This window comes from Trachemys scripta, chromosome 20, assembly GCF_013100865.1.
Source record: "Trachemys scripta elegans isolate TJP31775 chromosome 20, CAS_Tse_1.0, whole genome shotgun sequence".
NCBI classification, from domain to species: domain Eukaryota; kingdom Metazoa; phylum Chordata; order Testudines; family Emydidae; genus Trachemys; species Trachemys scripta.
Genome location: NC_048317.1, coordinates 7,181,112 through 7,206,798, shown reverse-complemented (window position 1 = coordinate 7,206,798; position 25,687 = coordinate 7,181,112). Strand labels below are relative to the sequence as shown.

General features: G+C 43.5%; 2 protein-coding genes across 7 annotated transcripts in view; one reads left to right on the top strand and one right to left on the bottom strand.

Annotated features, from left to right (window-relative positions):
* Positions 1–2,550, top strand: part of FNDC5 (fibronectin type III domain containing 5) — a 30,386-nt gene extending 27,836 nt beyond the window's left edge. For both annotated transcript variants that reach the window (XM_034753857.1, XM_034753856.1), the window contains exon 6: positions 722–2,550. In XM_034753857.1, the coding sequence (XP_034609748.1) occupies positions 722–746 (25 nt within the window). In that variant the 3' untranslated portion in view covers positions 747–2,550. The remainder of the gene's footprint in view (positions 1–721) is intronic.
* S100PBP (S100P binding protein) lies at positions 751–25,596 on the bottom strand. Of its 5 annotated transcripts, none has more exons than XM_034753853.1 (7): positions 24,137–25,595; positions 21,495–21,610; positions 18,973–20,398; positions 18,544–18,638; positions 17,512–17,618; positions 11,325–11,424; positions 751–943 (listed from the first exon to the last, which is right to left on the bottom strand). In XM_034753853.1, exons 3-7 carry the CDS (start codon positions 20,236–20,238, stop codon positions 868–870), a joined length of 1,644 nt encoding a protein of 547 aa, XP_034609744.1. In that variant the 5' UTR covers positions 20,239–20,398; positions 21,495–21,610; positions 24,137–25,595; the 3' UTR covers positions 751–867. The 5 variants fall into 5 exon arrangements, with proteins under 5 accessions (XP_034609744.1, XP_034609746.1, XP_034609745.1 ...); XM_034753854.1 differs by lacking the exon at positions 751–943 and adding an exon at positions 4,033–4,220; XM_034753851.1 differs by lacking the exon at positions 751–943 and adding an exon at positions 5,560–9,937 and having other exon boundaries at positions 24,137–25,591.
* Positions 25,597–25,687: the final 91 nt, after the last annotated feature.

Genomic DNA, 25,687 nt, shown 5'->3' with positions numbered 1-25,687 from the left:
ACTGTTCCTTCACCCTGCCCAGTGCAGGGGCAATTTACGACAGAATGACAGCCTTATGTGTCACGATCCTTCTGTAGCCACCCGCAATCCCTTGGGATCAAACATTTGCCCCAGCAACATTGAGCAAGCAGTAGACCCAACTAGCCTGTGTGGATTTTGCAGTTGTGAACCCTTGGCTTTCCCTGGGTGGGTTGTGCACCATAACTGGGCAGCAGGCTGCCCAAAGAACTAGGATAAAATTCTGATCTCCATTTGCTGGAGTAACACTGGCGTAAACTTCATTGATAGCATCTGAATTTGAGGTTCCAGGCAGTTTATGTATTTCAGAAACAATGCTCATGATACTAAGTCACACCATCACCATAGCATACCCCTGGATTACTAGGGCCAGTTTATCATTGTTCTATCCCTTGTGTAATCAATTACCTTTGTGCAAAGTAGGAGGAAATGCTAAGAAAGCAGAATTATAACATTTTGCACTGGTGTAAACAGTTGCACAAGGTGCAGGCTGATAATAAATTGGGCCTCTAAAATCCAGAGTCAAGTACTCAGAGTGTTTCTTTGCCCAGCAGTTATAGCCAGTGTTAACACCAGCCCCATCCCATTTTCATTATGCAGCAGGCGACAGGACCATTTACAAATTCACCACTGCACGGAACACATCTCTGATGGCTTTTCCTTAACAAGCTCTACATTTCTCCCTCTTTTCCCCCTCTCCTAGTTTCCAAAAAACAAGCCTTCAGTGAATATCATCGAAGCATGACAGCCTGCCATCCGCTAGATGGACTCCATTTCTCGCTCTCCCTCTCTGCTTCTGAGCCCTGACGACTGGGGAAGTGAAATACTGTTGGAGCGGTTTGGAGAGACCTACTGGTTGTCAAGTTCTGGCATAAATCTCCTTGCCCTTGCTCTGCAAAAGACAACTGGAGAGAGAGAAAAAATCCTGGGAAAAAAAAAAAAAAACCCCACATAAGCCACTGTCTGAGAAGGAAAAGCTTCTGTGAAACTGATGCCTCAGGCGATTCTGTATCGGACTCACAATTCACCCAGGCTGCAACAAATCCCAACAGACTCATCTTCCACCCTCCCGCCGCCTCTCTCCCCTGGAGCGATTTGCCTCTCTTGGGAGATCACACAATTTCATTGTATTTTGCTTCACGGTCGCCGCGTGTTGACAGCATCAACATGGGCTCAGACTGCATTTGCCATTTCTCTTCAGAGAACCGAGAAAGAAACAGACAGTGGCAGAGAAAAGGAGTGTGGCTGCGGTGTACTCTAATCTCACTCCATAGCACTCATGTGTGGCGTGTAATACATTTTGCAGGTGGGATTTTTTTGTATGTTTGTTTTTAACAAAGGCACATTACAGTTTCCATCTGAATGGTCACCACTTTGCCGGCTGCTCTCCAGTTGAGAGCTGCAGCATTTGTCTCTATTTTTGCCATCTCTCCTATTCTCCAATGCTGTAATCCACCTTAGGTAAGCAGGGTGGAATTCAAAACACTGGGGGGCACAGACCAACAGAGACAAGAAGCCAACCGTTGTTTTGGTTCCAGGAGAACTTGGACTATTTCTTTATGATATTTACCACTGGGCCTGACTGATTCCACCTGTAGTGTAACAAATGGTCCTTACAAAATGTAGCCAGTTAGTGGGGGGAAAAAAACAAAAAACAAAGTCATGATGATAATGGTTGCTATGCAAGGATACTAGGTTTCTAGTGCTGACAGCTATCCCATTCACTTCCAAGGAATCCCTGCCCAATGATGGCCAAGGACACTCCTTAACTAGATACTTCTTTTACTGGGGTTCCAGTGAGTGGAGCTGGATCTTCTTCCACTTCGTGTCTCCACTATTCATCTTGACCCTGTGTTGCCAGGTGTTTGTTAAGAGTCCTTCCTAACTCCTCCAGAAATGTGGGGAGGGAAGGGAGGAGTCTCCTCTAGTTTAATAACTGCTTTATGTTCATAAGTTGACAAGTTCCCTGTGACTTGCAATGTTTTGAGGCTGGTAGGTGAGAGGTCATCAAATGGAAGAGATTTACTATCAGAGCTTTGCCAGCAGGCTTTTATATGTATTTGTTTAATTACTCTACAAGGCCATTCCATACATGCTGGGGGATAACATGGGATCCTAATCATTCCATCAAATATTAAGATAGGTTGGCCCAAATCGGATTTAAATCCTCCCATTGCAAACAAATTTGCATTCAGGCAAGACAATGATTCAAAAGCCACTGCAAAGAAACAGGCTGGTCGTCACTGAGTTTAGACCTCTTTCCCCTTTCATATCCATTAGCCTTTCTCAAGTAGTCAGTCCAAGAGAAAGGCACTGGGAGGTTTGCATGCAGAGACATTTTATAAACAAGGGCTTCCCCACTGCCAGTTTCAGGGAGGGGGCCAGCCCCACCCATAGTTTTCTAAATTGGATCCTTAGCCAAAAGCTACTCCCCATCACCAAGAGGGAGAGGTCAATACCTCTGATACAGTTGGAGCAATAACCACTTTTTAATGTACAATAAAAGATTCAAGGCACATCTTTCCTTGTAAATACCTGAGTTTAGGGATGATTCCTCTTGGCCTACACGGGGGCAAAATGCATGAAATAGAAGGTGGGGACCTTCTACCCAGATCTGAGGGATCACGAGTTTAGCTGTTTTCTCCCTCTTCCTGGTTACAGGCAGCAGTAAAGGTTCAATGGGGGGTTAACTTTGATTAGGCTGTGGGCTAAGGTGAGCAAGAAGCTACAATGTAAGTGGAGCCACAGCCCTATTTAGTCAGTAGATGTCTACAGGAATGTCTCAGGCTTAGTACGCATCTTATGAGAAAGAAACGTCATTCAGAATCCATCGCCTACCTATAAAGGAAGACTTAGAACAGATGGTATGGCATGTACAAAATGATAAGAGATGTTCTGTCATAATCTTAGGGCAGACAAGCAAATAAGGCCCTAAACTCTAACCTAGCTGCTGCTGCGGAAATTCAGCCTGGGTAATTTATCAGGGTGATGTTTTTTTATACAAAAAATGTTTCTGGGAATGCAGAGAACATTCCCCCTTTTTGAAAGTAATTGTTATTGTTTCCTAGTGACAGGTTTTTAAGCTATTTCTATTCCAACAGTGATGCACTTGTTGTTCTTTAAGAGATGGAGAAATTAAAATGTGAGGCATAGATGCTTGTTCACAGTTAAGTATTCAAGCCATGATATGGCAGCTGGCAAAAGGAGTGTATCATTATGCTCCATAACTGCAGGCTTTAAAGGTAAGGTAATAATGCTATTAGTGAGAAAAACAAATGTAGGCTAGGAAGCAAATCCACTCGTACCAGAAAGGAATTCCAAGCTATCAAATGCAGCTGACTCTCTTAATGCAGATGTTTTCAGGAACTATCAACCGAAAGGATTTAATAAGAATATACTTTATCTAAAGAGGTGCTACATAAGGAAGGGAGAGAGAGATAAAGACATATAGGCCCTTTTGAAAATTTTACCCATTTTCAAAAGCAACTTAGGGGCTTAGAAGCCCAAGTCTCATTCAATGTAATTTAGGCTCCTAAGCACTTGTCACTGTTGAAAATGGAATGTAGCCATCTAAGTCACTCAGGCACTATTGAAAATTTTACTCTTAATCAGGAAAGACATTGCATTAAGAAACAAACAAGCATTAAAAAAAAAAGAAGTGTATGATCTGCAATCACTTAAAGGATGCGCAGATTTTCCAGTGTGATGTTGCTTGCAAAGTGTTGTTTTTGCGGTATACTAAGGAGCAAGCCGGCGTGCACTAGAGTGAAGGGATTCCAAAGAGCCCCGCAATAAGTGATTTTCCACTAAACATAAAAAACAAAACAAAACAAACATCCAAACGGCTCTGCGGATGGTGTGCAGTCGCTGGAGACTAATTCAACTGATTTCCAGGAACCAACTATGCATAGTCGAAGTGCACAATAAAGGAATAAGAGAAAACTACCTCCGGGCCAGCGTATGTCTAAAGTTAAGCACCACTTGCTTTATTTCTTAAAAGCACAATAACCCTGTGCTTATAGGCACTAATTTAGTCAATATATTCCCCCACATGAGGGTTCAGTGAAACTGTACCACAGAGGGCGATGTGGAATAAACACTTCAATGCAGGGCGTCCTTCCAATTCACAACCGTAACTGCCATCAACTTCTCAGTGACTTCCCCATACGCTACGAAACAGCACAAACTCGGTTCCCTCATTCCTTTAAGAAAAATTAGAACATTTATGCATTTTAAACAGACAGTGAATTAGAGGAGAACGCACCTACATGCCTGAAAGTGTTTGTAGAATCTCAGCTGGTGGTAACTTCCTGGAGGAGATGTGAATGGGGAGAAACAGATTGTTAATTCTAGTATTTGCCTAAGATATTAAAGGTCAAGTCATTCAAAAGTGTGTATCACAGCAGCACACGCATTTCAGATATATACAATGTGGGCACTCGTATGTATCGTCAGATTTCAGTTCCTAGCAGACAAAGAGGGAATGGAGTTTATTCTGCGTGTTGTGCCATAAGTAATTTCCTCCAGATTTGCAATAAGGCTTACTATCACAATGTCCTAAACTATCATCGATTTGCCTGTATAGAGACCACTAACAGACAGGCAAACTATCTACATGTGGTGAATTTTCCTTGTTTGTTAAAGCAACATTCTGATCGACAAAATCACGATATTAAAAAGTCATCTACTTTCTCCATGGCTCTCCCGCTGCTGTGAATTCAGTTATATCCACTGACCATACAGACTAAAATAAGCATTTCCTTACTTTTTAGTTCTCTTAGCCCACCCACCTATGAGAAAGTGAGCTGGACTCCATTCTGGCTCAGGCATCACCATCAGTTCTGTTTAACTAAGTTCCAACTGCAGAACCTTTATAATTCGTGACAGAGCCAGGAAAGGCACAGCTTGAATTTCGGATCCCAGATGGAGTCACAGGGCTGGCAGCTAGAACAGCCATCTTTTTCCTTTCAAGCTGAATGCGTCTGATGTGGAGCCACAGAGAGACACAATAATGACGGAACCTCGTGATGCCATTTTACACTTTTCAGCATATCGCTGTCCTTTTAAACTGATAAGGAGAAACTCACTTGATGCAACCAATTGTTAAACAATGTATTTATATCAACAATACCCCTTTCTCAGCTGCTGTAACTGACATTACAGTACATGCCCTTAAATCAGATCAGATTCCCTTGACTTTTAAACTACAGGGAAGTGAGTGGTTAAAGGAGGGAGTTTATCAACTTTTACGTCAGGTTCTGGTGCACATTTTATGTCTGTCCTTTTAAAACTACACGGCAGCAAAAAGATTTTGCAGGAAACTCCGATCAACTGCTGAGAGAGAAGAGAACGGCTAGAACTTGTAGTTCGTTAGCTTTTGGGGTCATTATTGTCTTGCTTTTGCTATTAAGAGTGCAACACAATGGTGAATGCTCTTACTAGAATTGAAGTTGTAAAACATTTAATCACAGGGCTCAGATCTTTGTGTGTGTGTGGGGGGGGGGGGGGGGTGGGATAGCAGAATGGACCAAATCGATCCTGATCGAGGCGACTGGGCACTACCACAGTGGAAATAGACAGTAATAAGGTCCCTACCTATATTCCAGAAGTGAATATGTAATTTGTCCTGCCATGAGCATTACATATACAATCTCTCTCTTTTTCTGCCCTTGCAGCACCTCTGAGGTACAGTATGTACAGTTATGTTGAAGAATGAAATCTTTAGCAATAAGACTGTCTGTGAACCTGGAGTCTAGAAAATGCAAAGCTGCCCTGTGGCAGCTCCAGTGCATGGGGGAGAAACATTAAGATCACAAAACACAGATTCGGAAGGAAGTCCCCACATCCACCTACTCTTCTCCAGCCCAGCAGAGCCAGCCCTAGACACAGCACATACTGTACAGACACCACCATCTTCTCAAGTGAAAGACCTTGCAGTGTGTTTCTTGTTCAGAGCCATTTCATGTTCTCTGCATGGCTAACTGGTAATAGAATCACTGCTTTAAGAAAAGGCTAATATAAATAGTCTCCTGACTGCTGTGTATAGTTTAATAGCTGCTTTACAAGAGAAACATGAAACCTAAGAGGGCTGGCATGAAAAATCTTTTTGGAAATCTTTATGCATAAAGGAGCACAGCATCTAATCATCCACTGTCTAACAGAACGGCTTGTGTCCTTCCCACCCCCTGCCCCAGCTCTGAAGTGCCATGGCTGATTGTTAGTGACTATCAATCACTTGTTGAGATGGGGCGGAAGCATCCCAGCTGTGCCAGTCTCAGCCTGACTCCAACAACATCAGCTAACCAAACGCTACTTCTTAGCCTTTTGGGGGAAGTAGTATTAGCTGATGTGCCTTTGCAAAGGGAATGCGCTCTGCAATTTAACTCGTATTACTATGGACACTACTTCCTCTTGCTTTCTTTTCCAAACACCCTAGAAAAAGATTAATCCGAGAGCCCCTGCCCCTTCTTTATTATACAAGTAATAGGAACAGGTAGGCTTTAGCGACAAAATCCTCAGCACAGGGATGTCTTTTAGGACCACGCATAAATAACTCCCTTTCGAGATGCACAGCCAAATAAATACCTGGGACTCACCGGCTTACAAGACAATGGCCACTGTAAGAATGGTGCTAACAATCTTGCCTCCCCAATCAGTAGCTGCCAAGTGATATTACTTCCCCAGTCTATGCAAGGCTCCCAACAAGTAGGATTTAGAGTGCTAAAATCACAAGAGATGCTATTTTGGTTTTGGGATACTTCTGATTGGAGAGGTTTTCTAAAAGATGCGTGTTTCAGCGGTTGACATAGCCTTAAAAATTGGGCACACTCCCACCTCAGCATTTACAGACTAGTGGCAAATTGACATACCCTTAGAATAGCCTTCCTGGGATCCACGGTGGCAGGCAAAATGTTCTCTTTCATTAACAAATGCAGTATATAGAAGTTAGAGCAGGGGGCTAGGAGTCAGGCAACCCTAGGTCCCATTCCGAGCTCCACCGTTGACTCACGGTGTGACTTAACCTCTCTGTGCCACAGTCACTGCACTTATAAAACAATGATTACTAAGGTGAGTACACTGTTAAGCTCCTAGAGATCCAAAATTGAAAGGTGCAACACAAGGGTAAAATATAGTACATGAACACAGAGAGAGACACTGAAAAAGAAAACCTGGGCACAGGGCTATTTTTTAAAATTACATTAGCCAAAGCTGCCACGAGAAAATCTGATAAAAAGGGGAGAGCCCTTGTGAGATTTGCCAAATGGTTCTGACTTGTTCAATGCTTCGCTCTTGTCATTTTTCCTGTCAGCTGCCAGAGAAAATCAGGGCGTGAAGTTGACTCCATGTTGCTATTACTCCATGTACTGTACTCAAGAAACATTTTGTCACCCATTGTTGATGGATTGCTTTGTAAATGCTTTACATAGATCATTTAGGTGAAACAGTTATACAGCCCGTGCTTAATGGTCTTTTAATACAGTAGAAAAGAACTACTGTAACACACAAAGCTACCATGGACTACACTGATACTTTCTCATTTAAAATGTATTCATAAATTCTAGTTTTCATTCAGCATCTTCCATGTAACTAAAAGAAAGAAAACCTGCCTGAAGCAAACACTCATGGCTGGACAAACATTGGTTAAGGGATGTGGAACAGAAGTGTACTCTTGCATATTTGAGGTGATCTCTTCCATTAGGAGTTTTTATAAAAGGATGGTCTCCCCACCCACTCGCACAACAGTCAAGTTTTTGTTTAGAGGGGTAAGTAACTAGCAAGAACAAGAAGAGCAAGCATAGGTGGAGGTTTAAAGGCAGTCTGAGTATGTGTTTGAGGCTAGAGAGTCCACTGAGAGAATCTAACATTGCAGTGGTTGAGTTGCTCCTTCTCAGGGAAGTTGATTTTAGCTACAAGGGAACTACTTTTCCTCCTCCTCCTAGTTAAGCTGCCAAAGCTACAGAGAACTATGGGATGTGCCTAGTGACAATGGGATTCCTATGGATGTACTTACTACCACACAACTGACAAATTATGGAATAAGTCCCATTCCTCAATCCACAGCTACTACACGACAGGTCTTTTGTGGAGGAAGGGCGATAAGTGATGCTAGCTAAGCCCGGGCCCCTCCTTAGTCCCCGTATACCATACAGAGACAACAAATAAGGCAATACGAAGTCCTACTCCTGAGGCACAGAGAGCTGCTCTGCCAGCTGCTCCACATTTGTTTGTTAAGCTTTTTAAAGTCCCTGAAGTAGTTTGTATGAGATGCGTGTCACTTTAAATTTCTATAAATACCTAGATGGAAATAATAAAATGTACTCAGTTCAATAAATGATCTTCATTTTTCACTTGTCGATTTTACAACGTGGTGGTGTTCTGCCCCAGGGACTAGGTTAGAACTACACCATGCAAAGCAATAAGCAAATCTGTTATTTACACTGAGATAACTGATGAGCCAAGAGCAGGTAAGGAGGCTGTTGTTAATCATTCACTTCGCCTCATCCTACAAGGAAGGGAGGTGCCAGTCCAGCAGCCCTTTTGTTCTGGCACTTGCTAGATAGGGTGGTCATGAAAGCTTCAGCTTTCTTCACGGCAGTGACCCAGGCTATCTTGGTTAACTTGCCCTTTAAAAAAAAATAAAAAGCCTCCTTGAAGGATTTGTTTATCGTAAGGGGACACGAGACCAGAACACACCCACTTAACTGTTGATGGGGTCCAAGAAAGGCCGTGGGCAGCAGAAGAGCCAATGTGGACTCACCAGAAAATAGGTAAGTGACTAAAGAAGCATTCACATCAAGGCTGCTATTCAATATATGGCGGAAGCTACAAGTTCTCTCCTTGCTGTTGGTTCCGATCTCTCTACTGTCTTCACTTCAGAGCATCAGACCAGCTCTCCAACTAGAGCACGTTGGCTCATTTAGTTACAGTTGCTGTTATTCCTAAAACATGGGTAGGAAACTACATTGCAAGAAAGGGCAGGGGACAGGAAAGGGTCTGCTCACACACACACACACACACACACACACACACACAGGGTAGCATCAAAAACAAGAGACATTTAGAAAGTGCAAATTATTTATAAACACTATCAACAAAGTGCAAATCTACATGTAACGTTTTACAAAGAAAAGCTATAACTGAAGATGACAAACAAGGGAGGCACGTAAATTTGAGGAATGGGGAAAAACAGGCTGTTCTCCAATTGCCTCTTAATTTATGCCAACTTGATGTGTCAACCCAGAACACTGCCTTTGTCAACCTTCATAAAAAGGACACCGACCACACAGGTGATTCCAACATGAATGGTGTCCAAAGGGAACCTAGCAGTTGCTCTAAAAAAAACTTAAAAGCTTTGTTCTGAGCTCAGGCTCTGGCAAAAAGATTTCCATTCTAAATTGCATCATCCAGCTCCCGTAACTGAACAGTATATCCATTAGATTTCTTGTTAGGCGTGACTTCCTTTTGAAGAGTGGGGATACCTTTGCTTGTCAGCTGCTCTCTGGAAAGCTTGCTTTTGTTTCAAAGGAAAATACTGATAAGAAATGCTACAAAGAGTTACCTGTACCGAACAGATCACATATTTAACCTGTATTTAAAAGGAGGTTCTGAAGGTCTCCAAAATAAAGACACGCAAAATCCTCAAACTGGCCTTATTAAAAAACAGAACAATCCATAGATCAAACAATCAAGAGACAAACAGCTAAGCTACAGGACAATTAAAAACTAACTTTAAATGGAGAAAAAACAGAGCACACTCCCTCAGTAACGAGTGGCTCAGACATTGGAGGATGCTGTGACAGAGCTACGCTGGAAGTGGTCAGGAATGTCCCGGAAGCGACGGTGGTGGGCCAAGTTCCGGCTCACCCATTGCTTAAGGCTGCACTTTTGGGTGGGTTTCTTGGAGAACCTTGGGTATTTTCTGCAAGAACAGAAGGGGAATAAAGGTAACAGAATAATTAAGGCAAATATGGTGTGTAGGAGCATGCATACAAGAGCAGCAGGAACAGTGGCTAATTTGCAAACGCCTTCCTTCGTCCCATGGCACTTGCAGTCTGCAGACACTTTTCTATTGCCAAAATTTTTAAAAGAAAATTATCTTGCCACGCTGCCATGGTAAGTACAGTAGTAGAGTACAAGAAGAGTCCTTCTAGGAGCATTATCTAGTGCTTTCTGTTACCCTCCTTGCTAAGATCTGTCTCTCCATGGCCTGCCAGAGAAGTCTGAAGGTTGCTCAGTTCAGGACAGTTAAATGAGAAGTTAATTCCCACCGAAGGAGCTGTTGTCATGCAAATATTGCCATTTCTTGGCTCTAGCATATTCTGAAAAAGCTGCTGGCTTTGTTCAAACAAAAACCCTCAAAAAGACTTCCTACAATGGCTTAAAATAAAACAAACCAAAAAAATTCCCACAACCAAATTCCATTTTCATTAACTTGTTTGCAGCACACTTTCAGATGCAGGAAAACAAAGCTTTTCCATATTAGCTGTCAGATGCTGCCTTCCCCCTTCTGCACATAGCAGAGTTGGCTTCTCTTGAGTCTTTTCATTTGGTCTGGGCAGATATATCAACATAGCTAGGAAATAATATTTATTAACTGCAGAGCCATCTGGGGAACCATGAGACACTGGGTGGGGGTCATGCTTACAAAAAAATTAACTATCAATATAGTTATTTAGGAGAAGGAGCATCTGTCTGCCTCCGGAAATTCACACCAACAGCTTTTCAGTTCTACAACAGTGGTTCAACACAAGTTATCGTGATTAAACAGGCCTAAAACAGCAACGTGGCCTGGCAGTTTCAGTCCTCAAAGACTGGTGTCCATATTACAGGTCACCATCACAACTCGCTCCTGTGTTAGAAGCCTCTCTGAAGAGTTGGAGATTGGGGGGGGGGGGAAGGAGGGAAGAGAACTCCTCTAGGGAGGACAAAATTCAAAGTAAGTGTTACACTGGCAAGATAACACAGAAACAGTGTTACCAGACACTTGTGCTGTCACCTTGATTTGGCTTGAAGCTTTGTTTCCAACAGTGTCAGTCAGGCACTTCTGGTGAGCATTACACATTCTGAACAGATATTTAGAATCCAGGAGACCTTCCTTCTCAAGTTATAACAATTTCAAACAAAGGTCAGTGTTCAGGCCTTAGCTACTTCATATTCTTACAGTGAATTAAAAAAAAGACAAAACAAAACACCTCCAACAGAAATAAGGTCCTGAACAAGTTACTTTGTATAGTCTGTTTCATTTTCCATTGTAAAAGGGACTTTCCTCTGCTCCCTTCCCTCCTTACAAACATTTGATACCATACCTCATGGTGAGGTCTGATGGATGTTGCCATCTGCGGTCCTGGGTTCGGTACTCCCTGCTGGCAACCTTATTCATCAGAGCGTACAACTCATTTAATGCATCTGCAATTCAGCAAAGTAAGTAGTTAATGGGAGATCAAGCATGCTACGTGAGGCTGGAAAAAAGACAGCAGCAGCAAGGGAACTCTGGCCTCAGCTCTTAATGTTGCTCCTGGTCCTCAAGACAGATCTTACACCAAGGGACAAACAGAGTCTACCAGAAAGACAAGAGGTCTACACATGTCCATTTTCAGGGACACTTATGCAACATTTCCCTGGAAGCAGACACCTGCTACTGACATGAGTAGGATATTACTTGCTATGATGCTTTCCAAGTAGCGGACTCAGCTCCTCACTGCAGTGACGGCCCACTGCAAGGATCCATTTGCCCAGGTCTATAATCAGAGGGTAGCAAGAGACATCCTTGTCCACAATCACTTACATCTGAAAAGGATGTAACATTATCATACAGCAGTGTTACCTACTGCATAGAACAAGCCCTTTCAGTAGATACAGTAGTTCTCCAAAGGCCTCACACCATGAATCCTTGGCAAGAGAATGCAACGGATGGTTTGGCAAGATACATGAGTCTGTGTGTCCAGGTCACAAAATAGCTCAGATCATATCTGCAATGCTTATACTCTTGCCCACTCCTCACTTCAGTATCTGGTAATGCAGGCTGAGATTCCATACTGCACACTACTTATGATGCACACTACAGCAGAAGTCCATTGTTACGATGTTGCTACCAACAGAAAACAGTGCCCCCCCTCAACCAACATGAACGCAGGTATTCTTCCATCTTGCTACTGCAGTCATGTTCCTAACACTAGGAGTGGTTCTACGTGAGACACTTCTTCATTCCACAGGAAGTGACTGCCTACTGAGTGCATCTATGTAGACTGGCCGCACCTCTCCTTCACCCACTGGAGCATCAGCTTCTGTTTGAAGTGACCAGTTCAGAGTACAAGAGGCCATTCAGTTTTACAGCACACTTCCTAAAGAGGACTATTTGAAAGTCCACGGTCTGTGTTCAGCCATTACTGTTTAGGGAGAAACGCAAAGCATCAAGAGGGCTAACAACATGCAGATACCCACCACGAACATGTTGCAGAACTGTTCAGTCCAGACAGCAACTCATCCTTTCAATCCATTTAGATTAGAAGTCACCGGAAGATTTGTGGTTTCTTCCAGTTTATCTATCTTTAGCAACTTCCCACAAGTTCTTACTTTTTCTACACCAGGGCACCTGACAATTTCAGTCATGCCAGCTTTATGCCATCCCCCAACCCCAAACCTTGTGCCAGTAGGGCTGATGTAACTTAGGTCTGTTTTCTGTTCTCAGCTGCTGGGGACAGAGCGCAGAGGCACTCTGGCCAGATCTCCCTACCCGTTGAAAGCCCTAGTACATTGGGGCAGTAACAGAAGACTGGTGTAGAGCTGTTAAGTCTTCTGCACACCAGCCACAGATTAGGGGAATGCAATAGTCTGTTCAGATGACTTCCCTTCTGCTGTACCCCAGCGTGATGTAAAGCCAGAAGAAAAGGTCAGAATCAGGACCACAGTTTTATTTATAAGACAGAAATTGGTGATTGATCTTTTCCATAAGGTTCTTCCGTCCATCCCTCACTCCCTCAGGGTCAGTGCAGGGTTTTTCCCTACAGCAGAGCATCTCAAAAGTGTCATAGCGTGGAGCACATTTTAAGATGTTTTATGGACATTTCTCCCACCCATTTACAAAAACATAAGCTACTTCCCTTTCCATTGGCAACCACAGCAATTGTTTCCCTAGAAGAGTAACATTAAGATTTGTAGCTGCTTTTAGCCGCTGAAAATGAGAGCCAACACCATGTAACTTGCCAATTCTCCAGACTACCAATGGTTCTTAGATCACAGTGGAGAACCAATGCTGTACAGTAGAAATAATCCCTTGCACCTCTTTAGCAGCATCTGGTCTCCTTGGAATGTCTGGACTCTTCAAATACTTGGCGCATCTAGCACTATTTAATCCAATGAGCTCAAAAATAAAAATTGTCATCACTATCTACAGACGGAGAAAGGGGAAGGGAGGCACAGAGATGAAGTGACTTGCCACGGTCAGTCTGCATGAGAGTCAAGAATAAAACTTGGATCTCAACTCCCAGGTCTGTTCCCTGACCAGGGAGTTATTTTCCTTCGCCGACAGATATATTCCCATCCCCATCCCCCCAGAATAGCAAGACAGGGAGAAGCTATACATTTATATTCAGATTTTTTAAGAGCTGAGCTCTCATTTAGATACCAAGAATCTCCAACTGTTCTCAATGGGAGCTTCTGGATGTTGAGCTCTTTTGAAAGTCTGGTCACTAGTCTTGAACTTCCCTTTAAAAATATATATCCCGCCCCCTTATTTATTGCATTTGGCTTCCCACTAGAGAAGCTTCTGCTTTCACACTGGCATTGGCTTGGGGGAGGGGAGAGGAGGGATGGAGGTGATGCTACCATTGAACACTGACTCCCAGAAGCTTCCCCTACCCCAAACACCATCTAAGTCTCATTGTGAGCAGGCACTTTTCCCAACCTGCTGTACAAACAGATCCCATACAAGTCCAAAGTCATCCCCCTTCCCAGGATCTGAATTTATTATGGGTTTGGGTGAGGTTTTGTTGTTTGTTTGAAAGAACCAGTTCAAGCCTTCTTCCCAGATGTGGTTGTGATTAGGATTCCTCCCCTTCAGGAAAGCTCAGCCCACACCATAGATGCTCTCCCTAGAAGGCCACTCCCCCATACTTTATATCCAAGAGCATCAGGGAAATCAGAAGAACCCACTTAACCTCTGCCCTTAGGTCCCTTGGATTACTTAATCCTCCTTGTCTGCAACACTTTATTTAATGAAGATAGTTAACCTTCATAAATTAAAGGTATTAAATAAAATCAGGTCTTCACAGTTCCCTGTGGCACTTCACAAGTTGCCTCCTCTCTCTCTGCCCCAGAGGATCCAGCTTCATCACGTCTTTGCCAGGCTGCCAATGGCATGATCGAGTTGGGAGGCATTACAATGCAAATTATGCATTGCTAGAGAAGAGATAAACAGATCACCTCCAAGTGGAGGCAGCCCTGTATATCTAACATGCTGTGTCAATCTGCCCTTGGACAGAACTCCTGGTACAGTTTTATTAGCAGAGGAGCTCTTAAGGAAAGAAGCTATTAGATACCAAATTGGAAGAGCTAGTATTGCTTTCCAGGTACCAAACAGCTCACAAGTCTGAAGAGAGTCCACATGATGCCATGAAAGTTGTCTGCGCTGCAGGTGGTGCAAGCACTATTCAATATGCACAATTATGATGTCAATATCCTGCAAAGGCACATTTAGTGAACAATGTTGCAAAAAGCAAGAGAAGGATATATAGAGGGAGAGGAAAAAACTCCCCACTAAATTTGTTCTTCACCTACCCTTAAAAAAAAAAAAAAATAGGGGTTCTCAGCTATTCTGTATTCTCTTTCTTCTAGACCAAGACGAAGTAACAATACTGGGTGAACATTCAATGCCAAGAGCCACAATAACAGTCACTTCCGGTTATGAAAATAGGGAGCCTCATCACTAGTGACAAATGATTCTGGACCAAACAGAATCCACGAGGCTCTCATCAAGAAGGATTTGATTCTATTTATGGTTGAATGAAGAGCAATATGAAGTTTGAATACTAAGCTAGCGGTCAGCTGGCAAATTTCTTTGTGGTCAATTATGGACCGTTTCAACCAGTCATTTGGAAACAGATGTTCAAATCACATCGCAATTTTACATCCGCTAGAACACAGCCTCTGCAGCATTTAGATTCATGTGGAAAGCTGGAAACAAATCTATTTCATCGGAAATATTCTATTCCCTAGTTCTTGGAGGATATGCATACACCCAAAGCCACAGGTTTATTCTGCCCTGGGTCAGTTCACTTTGCCAGACAGGGGAAAGTTCGCTCAGAAAATGGACTCCTTCCAAACTATCCAATATCCATAAAGACTGAATGGTTGGCAGTTAGTGCAGCTGTTACCTTTAAGTGGTTTAGCCCACAAAAGCCACCAACACGAGCATAGAAAAGTTGTATTTGTAGAATATTGTGCTAGGTGCTCTACAGACAGATAAAAAGACAAGGTCCCTGCCCCAAACTAGCTTACAATCAAAACAGGCAACATACGAATGATATGGGATATGCTACAACAGAGAAGTGTGGGGGAGATTATGCAGAAGAGTGTGAAAATGAAGTTAAATGCTATGCTACCCAAGTGCAAGTGACAGCCTACAATACAAAAAAAAGCCTAACCAAAGTGGTGGCATAACGAGGTATTACTTTCAGTCACCTGTTTTGTTACCCCTTCCCAGCAAGAGGCAGTGGACAGACACAGATCTGGTGGGCTTTCTGGCCTAGATTCCTGGAAGAATTACTCACAGCTATAATACGTGTGCTGGTGGCTCCTTGACAGGGTTGGATTATAAATTCTCACTGGGATAATTGGTGCATGGAGAAAGGCACCACTAAGAATTAAACCCAATCAACTGAAAAGGTTTTTATGTGACCCAACTGGAAAAAACCCTCCTACCTGTCACGCTACATTCCAAGCCTAAAGTTATTGGGAACAATAGACATTTCCACTGAGAAGCAAAAAGATCACACATAACATTCTTCCTCAGTGAAACGGATCTTCCATTTCACCCGCCAGCCTCGTTCACCAGGCCCCTGCCTGATTTGCTCCGACTCAGAACATATGCCTTGCATTTTTAATTTGAAAGGAGGAGAAAACGGGTCGTAATTAGCTTTCCTCGCACAGTCCCCTCTGCATTACTTATGCTATATTCATAGACTGGAAAGCCGCCCTGTGGCTATGCAGCTGTTTGCACTGCCCAGAGAAGTGGCGGCTCCATGTGACCAGCGGCACAACTGTCAGTTTCTTGAAACTCTCAAGAAAGGACAGTTACCAAACCCCTGAAAAGCCTGACAAATGAACACAGTTGGAGGCCATCTTTGTAAGCCGCTAAGGCCATCTTTAACCTCCGAGTTTCTCAGTTCCACCCACAATTCCTTCAGGTGTGGCTCTTCATCTAATATTATGTTTGCTCTTTATGTGGAGATTCTCCTTGAGCCTCTGTCAGCAAGAGCTTTTGTAGGATTGATCTGAGAGGGGCACAGCCTAAGAGGCCTGGAAGGTATTAGCAGGAATTTCAAGTCTTACTACTTGACACGGAAGTTAAAGGTTTCACAATTTTAAGTTCTATGCTGCCGGCTGGAAAGAATGGCCTCCCATCCTAAGCACCACCAGAGACAAGAGCCCAGGTCTACCTCTCTCATTTTGCATTTTATGACCAATTTATAAGTGCAATGCCCTCACTGCCCAAAGTGCCAATTTTTGACAGTGTACCTGCATTTACCACACAACTTTCAGCATGTGCCTCAAACTCCTTGTCTATCCCAGCTATTAGTCCCAAAGCAGGGGTGGTTACATATTGGACCCTAAGTTCCCTCTAAGCTGCGCGGCCATGCAGTGGCCTATTAAGCACCGCGCAGGCGCTCAGGGGAAGAGATGCCTCTCCCCCAGCCCCCACCTGGATCTGCCACAGCTGGGGGAGAGGCGCCAGAGCTTGAGGCCCCAGCCTCGGATCTGCCACGGCGAGGAGGGGCGCCTCTCCCCCCAGCCCAAGTGCTGCTGTGGGGAGAGAGGGCTGGGAGGAGTCTCTCTCCCTACCGTAGCCCCAGGGCAGCCTGCACCCCAAACCCCTAATCCCCAGCCCCACCCTGGAGCCTGCACCCCCAGCTGGACCCCTCCCACACCCCAACCCTCTGCCCCAGCACTGAGCCCCTCCCACACTCCAAACCCCAGAGCTCCACCCCCGCCACATGAATTTTGTTATGTGCACCAATATGGAGATGATGTGTCACACATCACCTCCATATCAGTGCACATAAAATTCTGCACATCCATGGGAAAAATTAGAGGGAACACTGATTGGACCCCATAGTCTCCATAAGTGGAGCAGGCGACATTCTTATTGCTGCCTAAAAAAATTATAATATCTGAAACAAGTTTGCTGAATGCAAACTAACAAAATTTGGCCCTTTTGATTTGGTCTGTGCCTTCCCCTCTTCCCAACACCTCATCCCAATCCTTCCTGTAGGTTACCTGGTGTAGGATCCGTGGAATTCTTTACATGGGCACGCACACATTGGATATAAATATGCTTCTTTTGCTCAAGTTCTGCTTCAGAAATGCATATCCGTTGTTTTGGTCTTAAAAAAAGAAAAAGAAAGTTAATTTTTCTGAAGCATCCGTCAAGCAAGGCTCCATGTAACAGCCAGCACCATGATTCCCTGTGTGGCGAATACAGACAGAAGTTCCTTATAGCACTATTCTTTTGGACACACTAGTTGTAAGAAGGAGATCTGGCAAGCCACTCCTAGGAGCAGGACAGCTGACGAGTCTGCTCTCAGCCTGTGGGAGGAGGGGATGCTTGTCCATTAGCAGTGAAAATATGGAAAGTTGAGGAATGACAATGGCAGGAATCACCACAAAGTCTGATTGGAGTGAGACTCAGAGCTGAAGCAGGTGGAGGGAAGGGAGTAGCAAATCTAGGAGTAAGAGAAGATCATGTCAGCATCTTTCCCCATCTCACAGACTGCCTGCTTTTAAAGAGACAAGGTGGGTGAGGTAATATCTTTTTATTGGACCAACTCTGCTAAATAAAAAAATATTACCTCGCCCACCTTGTCTCTAATATCCTGGGACTGACAGGGCTACAACAGCACTGCATACTGCCCGCTTTGACAATTAACATGCTTCCCTATCTTTGGTCGGCTGTATTGTTGCTGCCATCTGCTGGAAACCAAAGGGATAAAGGGGAACAGTGACCACACCAGGGGTTCTCACACATTCATAATATGAACTACATCCTAATAGTGTCTCAGACATGCCCTCTCAAACTCAGGACAGCTTGGATCACCTCCCCTCCCATTCACAAGTAACCCTTGTGACAACTACAGCAATCGCTTACATGGAAAATGTTACCTAACAGGGCATTACATAAATTTACTTGCAATTTAGCAAGTGGAAATGAGACGTGTATTACCACGTGAGCAGCCAGCTCTCTAGATCCCCAGCAAGTGCTCCACCGCCCAGTGCGAGCACTGCTGAGCTAAAGTGTGCAGAACATGTTACCTTTCTTCCACCTGTGGCACAGGAATGACTTTGCCTAGCTTCTTCCCACAGGTACGGTCTTCCCCACAGTTCTGGTCTAACACTACAGAGTTTAACTGGAGAGGAGGAGGAGAAAGAGGATTAGCCTGACAAAAAGACACTCCTGTGTCCATTAAGATGCATTATTTTCCTATAGAAAAGCTTACTTACTGTGCAAGGCTGCAAACCCACGTATGCACCCTGATAGCACTACCGACAACTGAATTATAATGTTTAAATAAAAACATGTCTGAGCCATCCACCCTACTGTCCATTTGGTCTGCTTCACAAGCTTATGGCTTTGTTGAAAGATAAACATTTCACTTTTAAACATTTTAAACAAAATACTTTTAAAAATACTTAGCCAAGGCTGCTTTATAAGAGTAAAGAGACAGAGGTGTGTGTTGTTACTTTAAGATTGTCTGACGATTCTTCAACAGATGTGGATTGCTGGCTCAAATCTTCCTTTTGGGAGCCAAAGGTCCCTGATAATCCACTGTCTGTTCCTCTGGAAGGGTCCTGATTTAAGACGACATTAGAGGTTTCCGAATGCAGTAGCAGAACAGGTGCTGGATTCTCCACTTTGTCCTTACTTTGACCACAGGCAGGGTCAGGAGAGTACGTAGAAGTTTTAATGTGTGCATCAGAGAAGGGAGATGATTCTTTGATTTCTGATGGCAGCTTTTCCACACTATCCAGGCCCCCACTGTGGTGCTCTTTAGAAGCCAGGCACTCAAGGGACTCTTCAACAACCAAGCTATTAGAACTGATTTCATCATACTCTATACTTTGTTTGCTTGCATTTTGTAGATGGTCATCTCTTATTACTTGTGAAGCTTTTTCACCAGTTTCCTCCAAGACATCATTCCCTTTTGGCGGATCTACTGAATCTGCATCAGTTGGGGAAAGATTTAGAGGCCCCTGAAGATCACAGTCAAATGTACAAGTGACTTGATTTGATTTCAAGCAGTCCACATTCAAGCATTTTTCCCCCTCAGAATTAGCTGTTTCATCCTCAAGAATTTGAAAATATCCAGGATTAACTGAAGAGCCAGTCTGAGATAGAGACTCGTTACTTACTAACTCATCTATGGTCCTGAATGAGGTCTCTGTGCCTTCCGGGGGGACTGATGCCAAATTACAGTTGCTACCCACTTCCTTCTCACTTTGTCCCCATACATCTTGATTCAATAAAGCACTCTCTCCAGTGGAGTTCTGGTCATCTCCTAAGCAATCATCTGCTAACATTTCCCTACACTCTTCCTCAGTGTAATTGAAGGGAGAGTTCCCTTGTTCATCATCTGAGGGTTCCAGCAAAGAGTCATCGGGCTCACTATCATCAAAACATCGGGCTGTATTCACAGAAAGGGCTACCACACGGTCTTCTGGAAGACTAACTCGGATGACAATGTTCTCCAGCTCAGTATCATCCAGACAACCAGAGGAGCCCAGGAAGCAGGCAGAGTCTGGGGAGCACAGTGATAGTTTCTTGGATGGACATGGAGTGCTACAATAATGACTCAAGTGGCGCCGTTTCTTAGCATCTGATTGCAGGGGCTCATCCTCCTCCAGCAAGACTAAGGGCCTTTTAGTCCTGGGGATTGTATCGTTAACAAGAGTCACTTTATGATTATGATATACACCAAGCCCAAAGGAATGCGGAGAGCTGTCTTCCATGATGCCGTTGGTCTCTATATTAAGTGACCTCACTGCTTCTGCTTGGCCACTAGAAGCCAGGGCAGAACAGGTACCAGTGTTTGCTGAGCCTCTAATCAGCCTATAACGTGCTTCACTCTTCCAGAAAGTGTCAGTCAGTCACAGGATGGATCCCACTTGCCTGCAAAGAGAAAACAACGTAAGTGAACTAAAAGAATATTTCTCAGCAACTTCCTTCTCAGTCCCCTCTGTCCTTCTCTGGAAAGAGAGATGTACACCTCTCCTCCCTGGGCAAGCGAAGTGTTGGATTTTCACTTGGTCCAAGATAGCTTACACTTGTCCTGTGACTGATCCACTTTAGAAATACTAGTCACTTTGAAATCTAGGGCATTCTGCTGCCTAACCTTTAAGGAAAAAAGTGTCGTACATATTTTGCCTCTGTTGTTTCTTTTAAATTTAGTCCTTCCTGACGCAGCAGCAAGGGAAGAGCCTATCAGCATCCACCCTTGGAGCAAGTGGCCCAATGTCTGAAGATACCTGGCTTCCATGGCCTTCACTCCTGGCTATTCTGACTTAAATAAACGTTATTAAAGCTGACCTTTAATAACGTCAGCTAGAGAATTAGAGCCAGTAAGCCAGACATGCTAATGAGCAATCCCCCACATAGAGAGGGCTCACAAGTCAGAGGTCTAATTTCTACAGCTATATTAGCCAGCACTAATAGAGTCTAAATCATGAACACAGTGACCACTGCACGCTGTCTTCTTTGAAGCTGTTGACATGAATCAGTATAAGACACCCCTCAAAAGACTGCATAAAGAAATATTGTATGTTTTCATAGCATCTTTCATCCAAGGATCATAGAGCAGTTTGCATATTGAATGAAGCCTCAAACCTTTCCTCCCTCTCCAGTGAGATAGCATTATACCATTTTTAAATAAGAAAACAGACAAACAAAAAGGTTAAATATAATATTATAATGTTACCTGATCCTTTTAATAGGTAATAATACTTGTTCAGTTGATCAGAGATACTAAGGTTCTTGTCCCAGAATCAGGCTACACGGAACTAAAACCAATGAGTTCAATTTCTTGTCAGGAATCTCAAGGGGTATAGCCAAGACACTCACACGGAGGTCAAAGCAAAGCAGTGATTTTTATTAGGATCAGTAATAAAGCCAGAAAAGCTCTGAGCCACGTAATCAAACAGGAATAATCCAGTATGGGGGATATCTGCGATATCATTCTTTGTATATGCTCTTAGATTCGCATACTTACACCCTTCCTTAAGACCTGGTGGTGAAAGACAAAGGACCAGCCCTGCCTCTGGCATGCCAAATGAGTCTGATGGTCCAGGTTTCTCAATGCCCAAGATGGATGGTAGACAATGTTGCCTGATTTAAGGAAGTAATATTCTTATTTTAGATAATATGGGTTATAGGCTCACCAATTAATCTGATCAGAAGACAATAAGGTTCTTGTCCCAGAGTCAGGCTACACAGAGTCTGCAAGGACACTTGGGATGTACAACAAAGACGCTCACACTGAGACAAATGTAGCTTTAAAGACTTTTATTGCGATAAATGGAATAGTAATCAAACAGTAATCAAATGGTAAAATAATCAGAGTTACAAAGGCAATGACATTGTTCTAGAGATACATGAGATATTATACACTATAAAGCTTTTGATTATTTTACTCACACCCTTCCTTGATAACCTGGTATGAGACAAAGGACCAGCCTTGCCTCTGGTATGCCAAGAGAGTTCAGGTCCAGGTTCCTCAATTCTTGAGTGGGAGGTGCAGAGCTTAGGAGAAGCTAAAGAGCTAAGAGCTATAGAAGACTAAAGAAGCTAACAGAGTTTAACTCACAGACTTAAAACTTACAATTAAGAACTAACAGAACAATAAACAAAAGGATAATAAACTAACGAAGAAGCCTCCTTGGCATAGTGGATCACCCCTCTTACCGAGCTTGAGCACTTGAGCCTTCCTTCTATGTCCAAACTTAGTTTCCTCACCCACAAAATGCCAGGGTACACTTGCTCCATAGGCTGGTATGTTTGTACGTATTGATGACCTACATATATAGTAGGGGTAGGCAACCTATGGCACACATGCCAAAGGCAGCACGCAAGCTGATTTTCAGTGGCACTCACACTGCCCGGGTCCTGGCCACCAGTCCGGGGGGGGCTCTGCATTTTAATTTAATTTTAAATGAAACTTCTTAAACATTTTAAAAACCTTATTTACTTTACATACAACAATAGTTTAGTTATATATTATAGACTTATAGAAAGATACCTTCTAAAAACGTTAAAATGTATTACTGGCATGTGAAACCTTAAATTAGAGTGAATAAATGAAGACTCGGCACACCACTTCTGAAAGGTTGCCGACCCCGGATATATATTAGTGACATTAGCTCATTCTCACATTTGTTATTTCTGTCCTACCCGGTTATTTCCAAGTTCTTTGTGGTGTACCTGTTAAGTTTAAAGAGCGTATGAACTTAGGTAGCTCCCCTATACCAACCTGCTTCAACGCATCCTTTATGTTAAAGGTCGCAACCATATATGGACCTTACGGTTTAGCTTATCACCACCTATTTAGGTGAAAGGTCTCAAACATATGTACAGTAACTTTGCCTTAGCTCAGCATACAGGATGTGGCCTGTAGGTCCCTTGCGTTACAGCCAAAAATACTCTAATATAAAAATCTATAAACCTAGTATAATAAAACAAATAATCAAACCCATAAGAAAATAAGAAAACCATAAGAAAAGATATATAGGCAGGTACTACAATTACACCATTCCATCTTTGAATGTGAGTATATGAGCTGATCAGTCTACTGACAACAAAATGAAATATAGCTTTATAATCAGGTAACCTAATTGTATGCTTTTGGTGTTCATTGGCGTTCCCCCAAGTTAGCAAGACTACTCCTTTTGTAGCTTATTAAAATACTAATTAACATTAAACCTATTACCATATTCACATTCTGCCTCCTCTTTATTGGCTCTTTACATTACAGATTATTTAAATAAATACCTGCACCAATTTCCTTTCCATGCTATCAGTATAGATAGCATTTTAACAAAACATTCCAAATTCTCAAAAACACCCATTAAAAATGGCTGCTAAAACCAGTTATAACCGCAACATAACCATAGGTCATGTCCTTGCTACTTTCCATTTTTCCCATCTTACTATCTCCAACTTATCTCTAACTTTTACTCACACTAACAAGCTCTATTTTTCATACTCCTCCATATTTAGCCTAATTTCTACTTATTTTTTAACCTAGCACATTTTATAGACTACATCTTCTCCCTTTTTAGTTTTCCTTTCACCTGAACAGCACCTACTTCGTCATCACTCATTTTTGTTGAGCCTTTCCTCTGACTTCTTCCCATGAAATACCTGGTTTTCCACATCTCCTTCTGCCAGCTTTATTCTCATTTCTAAAGGCAGGCTCAAGGTATACATATCACATTCATGTTTATTTCCTGTTTCTAGAGTCCACCCAAGGGAACACCTCTCTCTTACATTACCCAATCCATTTCTTACGCAGAAATTCACAAAAAAGGACACCTCCCCCCACGCACACAACCAGTTTCCACTCACTTCCAGTGCTGGGATAACTAGGCAATTGTTGGCTTGTACATCTCCCACCCCAGCTCCCTCTTCACCCCTTTAAAGGGAAATCTGTATCTCCTACACTAATATCAGGGGATGGGGAAATTCCTCTGCTACTCCATTTTGGGGGTTCTCTCATTAAGCGGGGAATTCAGAAGAATGTTCAGCTCTCTACCCCCCTTCCTCTCTAAGTGTATGTGGCAGTTGGTGCCAGAGGCCGAACCACACTTGATGGATAACACCCCACTGGAGGAGGGCACCAGTGGGCTGATCACTTACCTACTTAGGTGGGCAGTGCTTCCCATCCTCACAGGCAATCTCTGCTGTGACGGGCAACTCCCCACTTACAAGGTAGAGGGAGAGGAGTCTTCCTTCAAGCCAGACCCTAAAGGAATGGGCATTTGGGGGCAATCAGGAAGGGAGAGGGAGTACCAGGAGGCAGTACCGCCCCAGTCAGAGCCTTTAGAGATGGGATCTGACTGGGGAGTGCGCAGGGCATCTTGTAGCCTTATTAATGGATTGGTGGTTAATCAATTTATATTAATCAATCACTTAGACCACAATGGTCAATGAAGGTTTGGTCTCCTGAGGGCTACAGCATCAGGAATATTATCATGAGTATCATTAGAATAAACGATGCTAGAAGCACATAAGAAACAACTGCAATTTATTACAAGTCCCTTCATTAACAAGTCCACTAAGCAAATGAACAATCCCACAAACACTAAAATACAACTGACAGAGAAAAAGTGTGAAGTGTTTAGCCCTATGACTAGCAACTACTACCACCACCACCAGTGGTTGCCATCCTAGCGTCTCGCCACTTCTTTGGCTCACCTTTTATGCTTACACACATGAAGGCTCATACATATGCATAAGGGTTCCAACCCCTTTTTCCTCATCCATACTTCCACATTCCACTAATTTAGGGGCACCTCATTTCTCATTGGGTATCCCTTAGTTCCCCTTACTCTCATTATGCATCTCTGTAAACTAGTTCCCATGGTAACCTGCAGAATTTCTCATGATGTTACAATTGGGTGCCTCACGGTCTAGACAAGTACACTGTGGTATATTTTCCCTATCACCCACCACTGGCACATTCTTTACAGTAACCTTGTAATTTCACTGGTACAGGGTTATTCCTGGGTCACCTACTTACGCCAACCCTCCTAAGGCCTGAGGACTAATATGGCTAAGAAAACGTGACAGGCCTCAACTTGTAGGCCCCGTGACCCAACATTAATTAATATTTATATTTCAGTCTATAACTTAAATATACTTAATATGTATTATTCTTGGCTGCACCTCCCACCCAAAGTTCACCTCAGTAGGGGACAAGGGGTCAGGACCCCCTTCTCCCCCATTACAGCCCATCTGGAGGGGGCAGTTGTGATCGGGAACCCTCATCACATCCCACCTGGGACGGCCAGCTGGGGTCGGGGCCCCCCGGTCACAGCCCACTCCTGCAGGAAGCCAGAGGGCCCAGCACCTCAACTCCGCAGTCAGTCGTGACTCTCAGTAGGTAAAACAGAAGGCTTATTAGTCGACAGGAACACAGTGTAGAACAGAACTTGTTAGCACAGAAATCAGTGACATTCAGCCAAGTCCATCTTGGGGGGAGGGGAGCCCAGAGCCAGGGCTCTGGCCCTCCCCCTGTGCCCCAAGCCAGCCCAGAGGAACTCACTTCCAGCTGCCTGGCCCCTCTCTCTGCACAGCTCTACAATGTCCTTAAGGAGTCAAGTATCAGAGGGGTAGCCATGTTTGTTGCTTTTTACAGATCCAGACTAAGAGTCCTGTGGCACCTTATAGACTAACAGATGTATTGGA

Bases quoted from the DNA above. Each gene is read 5' to 3' on its own strand.
- S100PBP (XM_034753851.1), bottom strand. From the start codon at position 20,238: ATGGAAGACAGCTCTCCGCATTCCTTTGGGCTTGGTGTATATCATAAT. The intron at 17,619-18,543 runs GTAACATGTTCT...TCTTTTTTTAAG, and splicing joins GTGCCACAGGTGGAAGAAAG to ACCAAAACAACGGATATGCA. The intron at 11,425-17,511 runs GTAACCTACAGG...GCTGAATTGCAG, and splicing joins TTCCACGGATCCTACACCAG to ATGCATTAAATGAGTTGTAC.